The sequence below is a fragment of the Girardinichthys multiradiatus genome, chromosome 5 (assembly GCF_021462225.1).
Source record: "Girardinichthys multiradiatus isolate DD_20200921_A chromosome 5, DD_fGirMul_XY1, whole genome shotgun sequence".
NCBI lineage: Eukaryota > Metazoa > Chordata > Actinopteri > Cyprinodontiformes > Goodeidae > Girardinichthys > Girardinichthys multiradiatus.
The window spans coordinates 32,837,839-32,852,034 of NC_061798.1; the positions used below are offsets into that span (position 1 = coordinate 32,837,839).

Genomic DNA, 14,196 nt, shown 5'->3' on the forward strand with positions numbered 1-14,196 from the left:
CCACTGCAATATTTTTGTATTTCTTCCTTTGTATTCTTATATTTTAACATTTGTTCATTTTTTTTAACCTTGTGCCACTGTTTTGTACAAGTCCATATTCCTGCTGTTCAGACAAAAGTGAGGAGAAAAGTAAATCTTTGTCCATTTTGTCTTCATAGACAGTAAAATATGGCAAACTGAGATGTGAACTGTGTCCTGCAAGGCAAACCATTTCCCCAGGCTACGTACAGTATGCAAGTAAAATAATTTGAGTTACTTTGCTGTAGCCAACGTAGTTTCACTGCAAGAGTTAGACAAAATGGTTTTAACAATCAGCTGATCGGTTTTGTACATGTCAGCTTTCATCTATTTACAAATCTAGCATCCCCCCCTTGATGGGAAGGCTCAGCTCCATGCAGGGAGGGATTCTCAGCTGCAGCGCGTCAATTTGCTGCTAACTGATCACTTGGAAAGAGAGCTGCTTCTTACTGAGCAAAGCTTAACTTCAGTACGTTCACAAATGTGTGCAGTTTCTGTGTGGTAGGGTTTTCTGTTAGCTACTGTGTCCAAAAATATGGTGGTGATTTTCATGGAGAAAGCTAAGATCCTTTAAAAGTAATGCTCCTCTGTTCCCATTCTTCACTTGCCAGTTTGTACACATGTAGTCTACACTCATGCAGAAGTTACAAAAACCCAGATTTTTTGTTAAAACACCATTGTAACTCTGGAAACGTGGTTATCTTTATAGCTAATTACTTTCATTGCCACCAACGGCATAGAAAAGCGCAAAAACTGAAAATTAATTAATCTTTCACTGCAGACTAGCTTGTTTTTGCTGCATTCTGTAACTGAACTATAGATATTATTCTGCCTATTACCATTCTCCTCCCTGTCTGTGGCAGCAAAATGAACTTGGCTTCCTTTTCCAGCCTCATCCATTGCAGTTACCGTTCTTTCACATGTTTTAATTTTTGCTTTTACTGTTGATATGGGCAAGTTTATCCAACCTATTTTCTTGTAGCCAATTCCTGACATATAAAGATTAACACCCAGGAGTCTTACTTGAATGACATGTTCTCTTGCCTTTCCCATTTTGAAGAGTGAATAAGAGAAATATGGCTCTTTCTAACCTCATATTTGTACCCTAGGGAAACAGGAAGTTGTGAATGTCTAATTAAAAGTTTATAGACACTGAGCTGCTTGAAAAAGTAAAACATTCATTAAATGTAATCTATAGGCATTATTAGAGGATCCATTATTATAGATCCAATTAGTTAAAAATAATATAAATACAAGATTTTATTTCCCCAACTGAATAAATGTACTTTAAATAAAGGTTAGATTTTCTACGAAGAAACTGTGATCAACATAAAAAACTAAAATATTAATTAAAACAAATCTATTATTTCTAGGACTTGTTAGGGATGCCACTAAGTGTGGCAGCAATAAAAAATATATAAATAAAATGGAAACAATTATTTATTAACAATGGGATTTTTTTCCACAGAAAGAAATTTACTCAAATTAAAGGTTGGATTTTTCAAAAAATTTGGTATCAGATTATATAGCTGCAAATAATAGCTGATTTTCTTAGGGCTTTTTTGTTCTGCAGCTCTACTAGGGGCTAATAAACGTTCAGGCTTAAACCTTCAAGCTGTTGATTTGTGGTGAAGCTGAAGAATTTGGTAGCATTTGGTATTTAGGTTCACTTTCTGGAATCCATGTGGACCACTGGAAACAAAACAGGCCCTCAGCATGATGCTGCCAACATCATGCTTGACAGCACAAAGTTCTGATTCTTGAAAGCCTTGACACCTTGACTCTTTCTTGCCATTTTTGCCAAATAGTTCAATCTTTATCTTATCTGACCAAAAAAACGATTCTTCAGAAGACATTTTATAAGTCGAAACAATCCGAACAACAAATCAAAACCGGTTTTGGAATGATAAGGCAGGCTAACATTAATTTTCGGAAAGGACCCGACCTCAACACTTTGAGAAATATTGTGGACTGACTAAAAAGAAAAATTTGTGCCAAGTAACCAAATTGAATGAACTCCACAATTTCTGCCTAGAAGAGTGATCAAATATCCAGACAGAATTTTGAAGCTTGCTGACTACAAAACTCGTGTAAGCAAGGTGCAACCATTTTAGGACATTAGACTAAACATTAGTTTGGGTGTTTTTTATATATCTGAGACTGTATGCATAATTCTGATCTCTTATAGTAGTAAACTGACTTCATAGCAGTATAGACAAGTGATCATAGGAAGTTGTAGCAACATCTACAAGTTCTAAGAGTTTGTGACTCAGTGTTGGACACTTTATCACCACTCGGCTCTTGTTGCCACTCTCGATCGTCAAATTTGACTTCTCATCACTTTGCTTTTTAACCACAGCTGTCCACACTAAATTTGACGAATTACATTTCAATATGTTCTCAGTTCACACAACCTTGCTAATTTTAGACACATCAGTGATTCATGGGAAATGTGGTGTTATTTTGACACTTTCAGAGCTGTGAGAATAAATATACTCTAGTAATCATGGTGCTAAGTCTACAGGGAGAAGGCTTGTGAAAACCAAACCAGCAGTATGATTTGTGAAGACTGAATTAGAAGCAGCAATGAAGGTGTTTTCAAATACTTTACCATTCAAGTCTTACTTACATTGAAGCAAATATGCAGGATGCGAATCTGTAATTGGATTTTTCTACATTTTATTTTCATTTCTCGGAGTTAGATTGTTATGTCATGACTTAAATGTTGATATCAAGGTTCAGGTGAACCCCTGTTGCTTAACTGGTGATGTTTGAAGAGATTTGCTACACAAACATTTGAAATGTAATTTGTGTGCTTAACGCTGAGTTATCCAGACAAGCACCATAATAGAAACCACTTCATGCTACAGCGGTATCTGCTTTCTCGCCATGCCAAAAATAAGCGAGTGAGGGGGGAGGATGGTTATGAAATGCTCATGTGTTCCTACTCTTTTTTTTTTCTCTTTGCTCAATTTTTTCTGAAACATATCTCAACAATTGTTTGTTCAAAGATTCAGACAAACATATGGTTCTACAAGCAGGTTTTTGGGTAAAAGTAGTTTTTTGTGCCTGGAATTAGATGTGAGCTCTTTGATTCTTTGTTTCCCTAAAAAGTCTTTTTTTAATTTGCCAAACTCACCCTTTGGCAGTGGCTTCTGGTCATTTTTACCTCTACAACTATTTCTTACTTCTGCCATTTTTTGGTTTTTGGACTTGAAAAAAAAAGATAGTAGTCTACCAAGGGCCATTTATTACCAGCCATGCTTCAGTTCATGCCTGCCTTTTTGGTGTCTTGTACCTGCAACCTACTGTCAGGAAATATGATTATATGCAGGGGTGCACATAACAGGTAGGCAGGTATGACAAAATATGTCCTATACTATACGCCTTTCCATACTTGACACATTACCAACGCCACTATCTCATCTAATGCTACACATGTTGCTTGTCAACTTCTGTCAGAGATATCCAAAAAACAAGAGTCATTAAGCAGCTTCCTTGGCGTAATCAGCTGATCGCAACGTTTATTACTGTGAGACAGCTCATCACTCTGTGTTATGATTCTGGCACGTCTGCTCTACCTTGTCTCCCTGGCTGCAATCAGCAGATGAGATGCACCTGGTGGCTGCTGCAGTGTAGTGCAATCTGTGGAATGCCATACACCTGTGTCTTCCCTGATATATACTGACTCTGACAAGCAGACGGTGCCAGATTTTTGAAAGCCATTGTATCCAGCGTTCCTTCCTGTCTGATCATTGTTTCTTGACCTTGCCTTGCCTCTTGGATTTTTGCCTCTCTGCCTGCTCCCTTTGGATTTTGGTTGTCGACCCTGTTTCTTGCATCTGGTTTATGCCTCTGCCTGCCCTTTGCCTGACGTCTCTTGTTCCGATCATTGACCCTGTTTCTGTCCTCGGATTATTGAGTCAGCCTTGCCCTTGGATTATTCAGCCTGAAGTCACATCTTACCTGTGCTGTGGAGATCACTGCCTGCCACCCACCGAGGTTTCCCCTCTGGGTTTCAAGTTCTACTCAAGACAAAAGCAGGTTAGTGACTTTTCTGATCCCTGCAATATCTGGAGAAACTACAAGTCACTAATCCCTCTTTATGCCCCAGTGACTCCCGGAAGCTGCGTGGAGTTTTACCTGAGTGACGTTTTCCTGTGGCTGAATAAACTTTTTAAATTTTCAGTACTGTGTCTGGCTGAATCTCGGGTCCGCCTGTTTCTGATTCGTAATACTCTGTGGTCAAGCTGCTGCAGTACTCGTCGTCTTCTGCTTTATCCGGGACCGGGTCGCGGGGGCAGCAGACTCAGCAGAGACGTCCAGACGTCCCTCTCCCCAGACACCTCCTCCAGCTCCTCCGGGGGGAGCCCAAGGCGTTCCCAGGCCAGCGGAGAGACATAGTCCCTCCAGCGTGTCCTGGACCATCCCCCGGGCCTCCTCCTGGTGGGACGTGCCTGGAACACCTCCCGAGGAAGGCGTCCAGGAGGCATCCGATATAGATCCCCGAGCCACCTCAACTGGCTCCTCTAGATGTGAAGGAGCAGTGGCTCTATTCCGAGCCTCTCCCGGATGGCCGAGCTCCTCACCCTATCTCTAAGGGAGTGCCACCCTACGGAGGAAGCTCATTTCAGCCGCTTGTATCTGGGATCTCGTTCTTTCGGTCATGACCCAAAGTTCATGGCCATAGGTGAGGGTAGGAATGTAGACCGACCGGTAAATTGAGAACTTCGCTTTTCGGCTCAGCTCTCTCTTCCACCAAAGCGGCACAGCTGTGGTGAAGCGCCCCCATTACTGTGGCACCGATCCGTCTGTGGATCTCGCGATGCATTTTTCCCTCACTCGTGAACAAGACCCCGAGATACTTAAACTCCTCCAGTTGAGGCAGGAACTCCCCTCCAACCTGAAGAGGACAAGCCACCTTTTTCCGGTCGAGAACCATATCCTCTGACTTGGAGGAGCTGATCCCCATCCCAGCCGCTTCACACTCGGCTGCGAACTGCCCCAGTCCATGCTGTAGGTCTTGGCTAGAGGGGGTGAGCAGGACCACGTCATCTGCAAAAAGAAGAGATTAAATCCACTGGTCCCCAAACCAGACCCCCTCCGGCCCTTGGCTGCGCCTAGAAATCCTGTCCATAAAAGTTATGAACTGTCGGAGGAGTATCTTGGGTCGGACCAAAGTGCAGACAAGCGGTAGCCGCATCATAGTTTATTCCTCAAAGGCAAAAACGTAACAAAAACACTGCAGATATAAATCAGAGTCCAAAATACAAAACTTACAAAACTCTGCAGGTACTAATGGCAAAACGTAGCATAAAATCCAAGCGAAGCATGAACAAAGCATAGACGTGGTAGGGAATGGGGTAGTAACAGAAGGAACCAGCGAGGAACTAAGCACACAGAACAACTAATATACACAGAGAACATAGAAGGGAACAAAAGGCAGGTAATCAAAGAAACAGGGAACAGGTGGGACAAGGAACAGGTGAAACAAATACAAAGGCTGAAGAAGAGTGAAAGGACTAAACAAACAACAGAAAACACAAACTAAGCAAGAGAATAAATCAGAGTAGGAAATAAAGAACTAGAATAACTATGAACTAAAGTAAACAAAGAAACTAGAGGAGAACATAGAAACAACAATCTAAGAAATAAACAAAGAGCCATAAGGAGAATCTAAATTACAAAATAAACCATCACAAGAACCCACAAAGTCCAAAATGTCACTCCATGACATGAACAGAACCGGTGACAAAGGCCAGCCCTGCCAGAGTCCAACATGCACCGGGAATGGGTCCGACTTAGTGCTGGCAATGCGAACCAAACTCCTGCTCTGCTTGTACAGAGACAATAAATAAAGGGCCCTCGACTCCATACTCCTGGAGCACCCCCCACAGGGCACCACGAGGGACACGGTCGAATGCCTTCTCCAGATCCACAAAACTGCTGGAGTTTTATGTACAAGAAGATGGAGCAAAAAAAAGTGCTGCACTGAGAAACTGGGATCTCCTTTGTGAAACTGGGTGTGTTTTGTAATATCAGATGATCTGCATGGAGGCATGACACTGTTAAAAATATCAAGACTATTGCCAGCCATAAAAATGCAACTGGCTTCAAGTGGTAACAGTGACTTGCAGCATATCTACGCAGAGCGTTTTTGGTGCTTGACATTGGCAACAATTTAAAGACCACGTCCATTAGGTTTCAGAAGGAGAAACTGACCTCATGGTGGCCATTTGACACTTCTCATCTCTGGTTGATGGTGAAGGCCATTACAGGACACACTGTTTCTAATGCTGATGCTGACAGCGACAAGACAAAATTACTCAGGGGGTTATTTGATGAGTTTGAAATCCGATATGACTCCCTCATGTCACGTGATCATTTCTTATTATTTGATCCTCCAACATGGCCTCAACAAATGCAGGATCTCCACAGGTTTGGATACACAACAGTTTGCAGCATTCTCGAGAAATAGGAGGCTGCCTTGGCTCTTGACAAAGACATGACTGTGACAGAATAGGTGTGCTGGCAGGAAAATGCTTGGGAGCCTCTTCTGTGTACGACTTGGTCCAAACAGTAAATACAAGCAACCCAGATGATTATCAGCAAGGTGGCTAAGCTGTCTCTTACACAGCCTTTAAGCAGTGCAGATTGTGTGTGATTCTCACATCTTAGTTGGTTTTTCTTTACACATAACAAAAAGCAACTACAGATCTTGTTTGTCCCTTGCTCGTCTCTCAGCCCTGATGCACATTCACCTGTTAAGTCAGACCACCGTCTGACCCAGAGCCAGATGTTGATCTGTGAATGAAGACAGATCAGAGGCTCAACCAAGGACAGGGGGGTGCAGCTTCAGCATCTTCATCATCCATCATGCAGGAAGCTGAAGCAGAGGATGGTGGAGACACTGGGGAGGACAGAGAGGAAGACTACACTTATTAAGACCATGCTGCATATGAGGGGAGTACCACACACTATCTCCTGGTACTCACCTGAGTAAGTCGCTGAAAAAATTATGAGCACCCTGATTATAGGAGTCTGATACATACAGGTCCTTCTCAAAATATTAGCATATTGTGATAAAGTTCATTATTTTCCATAATGTCATGATGAAAATTTAACATTCATATATTTTAGATTCATTGCACACTAACTGAAATATTTCAGGTCTTTTATTGTCTTAATACAGATGATTTTGGCATACAGCTCATGAAAACCCAAAATTCCTATCTCTCAAAATTAGCATATTTCATCCGACCAATAAAAGAAAAGTGTTTTTAATACAAAAAACGTCAACCTTCAAATAATCATGTACAGTTATGCACTCAATACTTGGTCGGGAATCCTTTGGCAGAAATGACTGCTTCAATGCGGCGTGGCATGGAGGCAATCAGCCTGTGGCACTGCTGAGGTCTTATGGAGGCCCAGGATGCTTCGATAGCGGCCTTTAGCTCATCCAGAGTGTTGGGTCTTGAGTCTCTCAACGTTCTCTTCACAATATCCCACAGATTCTCTATGGGGTTCAGGTCAGGAGAGTTGGCAGGCCAATTGAGCACAGTGATACCATGGTCAGTAAACCATTTACCAGTGGTTTTGGCACTGTGAGCAGGTGCCAGGTCGTGCTGAAAAACGAAATCTTCATCTCCATAAAGCTTTTCAGCAGATGGAAGCATGAAGTGCTCCAAAATCTCCTGATAGCTAGCTGCATTGACCCTGCCCTTGATAAAACACAGTGGACCAACACCAGCAGCTGACACGGCACCCCAGACCATCACTGACTGTGGGTAGTTGACACTGGACGTCTGGCATTTTGGCATTTCCTTCTCCCCAGTCTTCCTCCAGACTCTGGCACCTTGATTTCCGAATGACATGCAGAATTTGCTTTCATCCGAAAAAAGTACTTTGGACCACCGAGCAACAGTCCAGTGCTGCTTCTCTGTAGCCCAGGTCAGGCACTTCTGCCGCTGTTTCTGGTTCAAACGTGGCTTGACCTGGGTAATGCGGCACCTGTAGCCCATTTCCTGCACACGCCTGTGCACGGTGGCTCTGGATGTTTCTACTCCAGACTCAGTCCACTGCTTCCGCAGGTCCCCCAAGGTCTGGAATCGGCCCTTCTCCACATTCTTCCTCAGGGTCCGGTCACCTCTTCTCGTTGTGCAGCGTTTTCTGCCACACCTTTTCCTTCCCACTGAGGTGCCTTGATACAGCACTCTGGGAACAGCCTATTTGTTCAGAAATTTCTTTCTGTGTCTTACCCTCTTGCTTGAGGGTGTCAATAGTGGCCTTCAGGACAGCAGTCAGGTCGGCAGTCTTACCCATGATTGGGGTTTTGAGTGATGAACCAGGCTGGGAGTTTTAAAGGCCTCAGGAATCTTTTGCAGGTGTTTAGAGTTAACTCGTTGATTCAGATGATTAGGTTCATAGCTCGTTTAGAGACCCTTTTAATTATATGCTAATATCTTGTGAGATAGGAATTTTGGGTTTTCATGAGCTGTATGCCAAAATCATCCGTATTAAGACAATAAAGACCTGAAATATTTCAGTTAGTGTGCAATGAATCTAAAATATATGAATGTTAAATTTTCATCATGACATTATGGAAAATAATGAACTTTATCATAATATGCTAATATTTTGAGAAGGACCTGTAATATTTACCAGCAGAAAGTTGTTCCCAAGCCAACATGTGTGTGTAAATAATTTTACTCAGAGATGATGGGTACTCGGTGAGCCTTTTTCTAATATCATCAAGACCAGTTGTGCACCATATGCAGTGGGGGGCACAGACATTTTGAGGGGCAGGTGCGCAAGTGGAAAAAAAGGGCACCCTGTGCTGTCAATCAAAATTTCAAAACGTGGGGCACTGGTATTATAGGCCTTTAAATTCTGAAATTTTACCTTGGGCCTCACACTATACACTGTAAAAAAAATAAAATAAAAAGATTTCAGGAGGACACTTTTTTGTCCATAGGATCAAAGGGCAGGTGCTCTAGCACCAGCTTGTGTCTATCTGTGCACGTCCCTGACCATATGTATGATATTAGGAAATCTAGACCCATATGGGTCTCCTTTTTACTTTAAGCCTATAGGCTGTTAATGCAAGGTCATTATGCAACCCAAGTCATTGGGTCCAAGTTATTTTCATTTGGTGAAAGATTGTTATCTTTAATATTTTATAAGAGCTGACTTCTCTGTAAGGGGTTAGAACCACACACAATGGAAATAAAGTGTAAAATAAAATCTTCAGCACAAATAATTAAAATTCTATTTAACATTGTGCATTTTATGGTTTATATTCATAATTTGTTAAGGTTCTTGACTACTTGGGCAATAAACTAATATTCTGTGATCAGAATCAGAATCAGAATCAGAAAAGCTTTATTGCCAAGTACGTTTTTGGACATACAAAGAATTTGTTTTGGCGTAGTCGGTGCAATACAGTACAAATTAAACAGTATAAACATATCAACAATATAATATAAATATATGTGCACAGTTTTAAGTGAGTGAGAGTAAATATAGAGCAGTATTGGGTGCGAGAGCAATACAACAGTGCAGGTGATCATTGTGCAATTATGGCAGTGCAAGTAAAGCAGGAATCCAAGCTGAGCGTTAATGTAACACATAAAGTTACAAGTTACAAGTGTCCTGTCAGCAAAAAAGGGGGGGTGTGGGGGAAAGGGAGAATGTCAAGGTGGTGATGAAGAGTATGGGCTTGAAATGGTTTTTATACGGGTAGGAAATAGAAGTAAGCAGAGTTGAAAAGGCAGCTCCTTTGGAAACAGTCTAGCAGTCGCAACACTTGTGCCAAAATCTATTTCCTGTCCAGTCAAAATAAACATTTACCAACATTAACCCCCACCCCCCGTCTCCTCGCTCTGCTGTGTATTAGGAGGTGCTTATGCACTCCTGCTCTGTGTATTCCTTCTGTAATGCCGATCTATTATCAGTCCTGCCATACAATGCTGTTTGGGTCATAGCTGTGATCCCTCAAGCTGTCAGACCACTACAAAATGTGAATAATCTGACACTGTGTTCCAAGGCAGGAAACTGGAAACCTTGGATGATTCAGCAACCAAATTGATCCCGACATGGCTGAGTGACTGATGGCATTCCCAGAAGCCTGGTGCATCCTTCGGTGGCTGCTCGCTGCCAGGCTGCGTGAGGGGCTACAGAGGTGATAATCAGCAGTGGCTGCAGGGACTTTCTGCCCCTGTTGTTGTGCCGCATGAAGCAGGGACTCCCATTTGGTCTCTGATAACTCAACCCCCTCTGCCATCCCTGAGCCCACCTCCCTCTTCTTTCAGTCAACCATTAGATTCTCCCTGAAGAGGAACTACTCTCATTTCCTCAAGTTCTTAAGAACACATTGCGTAAAGAAAGTAAGGAGCATTCTTCGCAGGAACAGGACGTTAAAGAGGCAGATCTGAAGGTGACTCTGCTGCTTTTGCAGCTGTCAATCAGGAGTAGCTGAGGTCTCTGTGTGCGTCTTTTCCCAATTACAAGTCTTGTTATCATCTGTCCGTCCACAGAGGAGAAAGCTAAACAGAGCAGGCCAGAGAAATTGGCCTAAACAGGAGTAGCTGTGTTTGGGTCGTGGCAGGTCTTCTGCAGCCAGTTAGAGGCGTAAAGGTTGCAGGTGGTGCTACCGAGTCCTCTGTGACATGCAGCAAACTTGGGATTGGACAAGAACCATTGACAGTATTAACAGAGGCCAAACAAAAATGCTGGGCAAAGGACAGGGTGGCGGATACGTCCCTGACATGAACGAAGCACTGCAGAGGTAAGAGGAAATTATATAAACCCAAAAAGTGTCAGGATGGGTGCACAAAAAAAGCTAATTGACCTTCATTTTTGTTTTGTCTGTGTCATGGCAGTCAAAGCGTTCCCCATTATTTCAAAAAAGCTGATAAGGAATTTTACAGGGAGATGAATTAAATATGTAATGTTGGTCTTAACTAAACATTAAATTATAGACTAAAATAAGGTGTTTTTGCCATTTTATTGTATATGTTGCACCAAGGTAAGTTAAAATAAATAAAGAAAAATGTTTTAAAGGGGAAAGAAAACTTCTCTTACATGAATCTAGTTGTAAAAAGAAACCAAATAAGCAGTTTGTAAAGCAAGACATATTTTTATGTACCAAGCTTTCCTCTCAACTATTCAGAATTGGCAAAAACGGGGGAAAATGTGAATCTACTACACCACGCTAAAATACTAAGTCTTCTGTAAAGAACAGTTACATTTTATTGTGAAATACGCTACTTTCAGCATCACAAAAAACTCTAAGTAAACCCTTACCTTTTAAAAAATGCAATTGTCTTATTTTAACTTAAAAGGATCAAATAATTACTGCTTTGTTTTAAACCTTGATTTATATCTAAAACTTGTTGAAATGGGAAATTATAGTATAATGTGTCTTAAACTAAAACTGTCTTTAAAAGAAATCATTTAGTTAGGACTAAGTACTGCAATAAGTCTGTTCATCACTGGTGGAATCCACCAGATTTTTGTGTGAACATCATTTAGGTCTTAATTTAACAAACCTGGTTGCATTTTATTTATTTATTTATTTATTTTGCATTTAGCACTTGTCAGATTTATTCTGGGAGGTACTCCACTTTAATAAAGCGTCAGACCAATAACAAATATTGGAACAACAAACATCAAGTTGGCTGCATTTTACAGCATTTAGCTTAATTTGGCCTCATTGTTCACTAAACATGAGGTTTTCAGGCAATGTTTTCCCGGCTCCAAGCGGTGCCGACATCTAGGAGAAATTTCCTGTTTTCATGTGTGAATGAAAGATTTCCTTTGGTTTCCTCCAACAGCCCAAACATGGCTTTGTTGTCTGCAGCTTAATTTAGATCAAAAGCAAATTAAGGATGTGCAGATACATATTTGATATGTAAAAAAAAATCTGATTTTTATCCATTAAAAGCATCATGCACTTCCTGAAAACAAAGAAAAATATTTCATTTCTTATTTTTATTCCTAATTTTAGAAGCTTTTTGTTTCTATTAGACCTTTAGTGCTCCTTCATTATTTTTTTTATCATGTTGTACTGTATCGTACCCATGGTGAGTTTAATCATTTTTTATTTATTTCGATTTATTTTGTTTTTGTGTTTGATTTTACACTTTTTCCATGGTATAAATTTGCCTCAAGAGCTTTAAAATCTACAGAGTGATTTCCTTGAATGCCTGACTCTAATTATTATTAATAAACCTTTTCACTATTACGTTATGTTACAAATTAAGTAAGTAAGTTTCATTAGCAGGGGCAGAATTACAAAAATCAACAGCTTTACCAAAAAATAAGGGTGACTTTGTGAATAAAAATATAACCTGAATTTAGGTTTAGACATTTAATCACCAGTGTATAGAAATAAAATAAAAAACGTCACTTAGATATCTTTTATATAATTCAGTGCAGCTCCTGCAAGAGACTTTTATTGTAAACTTTTCCACTTAACTAACAGTTTTACTGATTATCTGAATACAATATATGAAAAAAGAAATGTTTTAATAATTTTTTTCTGCACAAGCATCTTTGCAGCTAATGCTACAGGAAACAACATTTGTTTCTCATGAATCCTAAATTCAGTCTGAAACCTTTAGCACACAGATGAATTGTTATGTTTATTCAGATTTAAATACATTGCTAGTACAGAATCAGTTTTTCCACATTTGTGAATTTAACTTTTAAAAGCAAATGTTTCCCATGCTGGAGATAAATTTATACCCCTGTTTGTTCATGCATGGCTGGAGGATGGGGTATAGATGGTTCAGTCATTTTCTCTAACAAGCTGCAAGGCTTAGGCTGGCTCCAGTTTGTGTTTTCTTTCATTTGGTGCTGACGTGTCTGTGTAGTTTGTGGTAAAGGGATAAGTAAAGCATGTTAAACATGTTTTGGCACATCTTTTTCCCATTAGCGTTCATGCCTCCCCTCGTTTTGCTCGTTCTCTTTGCTCATCTTACTGCTCCGTCCCAGCTGCCGGCTGTATATCACTGAAGCATGGCGGGTTCGGCCACATTTTACCTGCATGCTCCTGCAGGTCTTTATCAGCACACTGACTTGTGACAGTGCCACTGGAAGGTTATGACCTCATGTGCCTCTATCTGTCTGATTTATTTAATTTCACAGTGTGTTTTTGTCAGTTTAAATATTTCTTGACATGTGCTGTTGAGGAGGAAAAGCCAGGGTTACATGTCAAGGCAAAGTTGTTCATGTGTCAAGCATGGCTGTTTTTCCAACTTATGATTTATTTTTGGGGTTAATTCATGATTATTTTTTGTAGCTTTAAAAAAAACGGAACTTGTGTTTCCAGATTAGCAGGATTCACTATGGGACATTTTATATATATAAATATATATATAATATATTTACAGTGCGCCCAAAATGTAAGCCTTAACACAGAAACATTTGGTATAAATGATGAAACCAGGGGCAGTAAATAAGTTTGTTGTTAAGTTTTAACATAAATCAGAATCAGAATCAGCTTCATTGCCAAGTTTGTGCACACAAACAAGGAATTTGACTCCAGTACACTTTGCTCCGAGTGATTTATTATTATTTTTTTTATATTATATAATAAATAGAAATAAAAAATATCATTTTAAATGTACAGATTTACACAAGTGACTTTACAAAGTATGATAAGAAGATAAGGTGAGATCAGTCTCAATCAACATGGTTTTCTGGAACTCTGACTGTCAAGTGTTCATCAGAGAAACAGCCTGTGGGAAGAAACTGTCTCTGTGGCGGCTGGTTTTAGCACTCTGTAGCGCTGACCTGAAGGTAAAAAATTTAGTAACTTTAAAGATGTTTTAGTTCTTTCATATTTACAAATTAGAAACTGTCAAAGTAACTTTTGATGTTGACTTTCCTTAAAAACATCCTAAATCTTTATTCTGTGTGATCATTTGTATACCATAGTGGCCCCCTGTTTGCCAGAGGGCCCTAAACAGCAGGTTAACTTGCTTTGGCCATGGACCGGCTGCCCTACATCACACAAGCCAGATGCAGGTAAAAGTCAAATTCAGTCTGTCAGCTAATGGTAAGTTTCATGCATCCTCCATTCTGGCACTTATTAAACAAATATTAGGGGAAACAACAGAAGAATAAGATTTGAACCAAAACAAAACACAAGTTCTATATATTTCAGCCCAAAAC

General features: G+C 40.4%; 1 protein-coding gene across 1 annotated transcript in view; it reads left to right on the forward strand.

Annotated features, from left to right (window-relative positions):
• The first annotated feature begins 10,260 nt into the window (after positions 1-10,260).
• The window catches only part of rbm20 (RNA binding motif protein 20), a 60,487-nt gene continuing 56,551 nt past the window's right edge, over positions 10,261-14,196 (forward strand). Inside the window, exons 1-2 of the mRNA XM_047366754.1 lie at positions 10,261-10,453; positions 10,554-10,804. Of these exons, the coding sequence (XP_047222710.1) occupies positions 10,686-10,804 (119 nt within the window). The 5' untranslated portion in view covers positions 10,261-10,453; positions 10,554-10,685. The remainder of the gene's footprint in view (positions 10,454-10,553; positions 10,805-14,196) is intronic.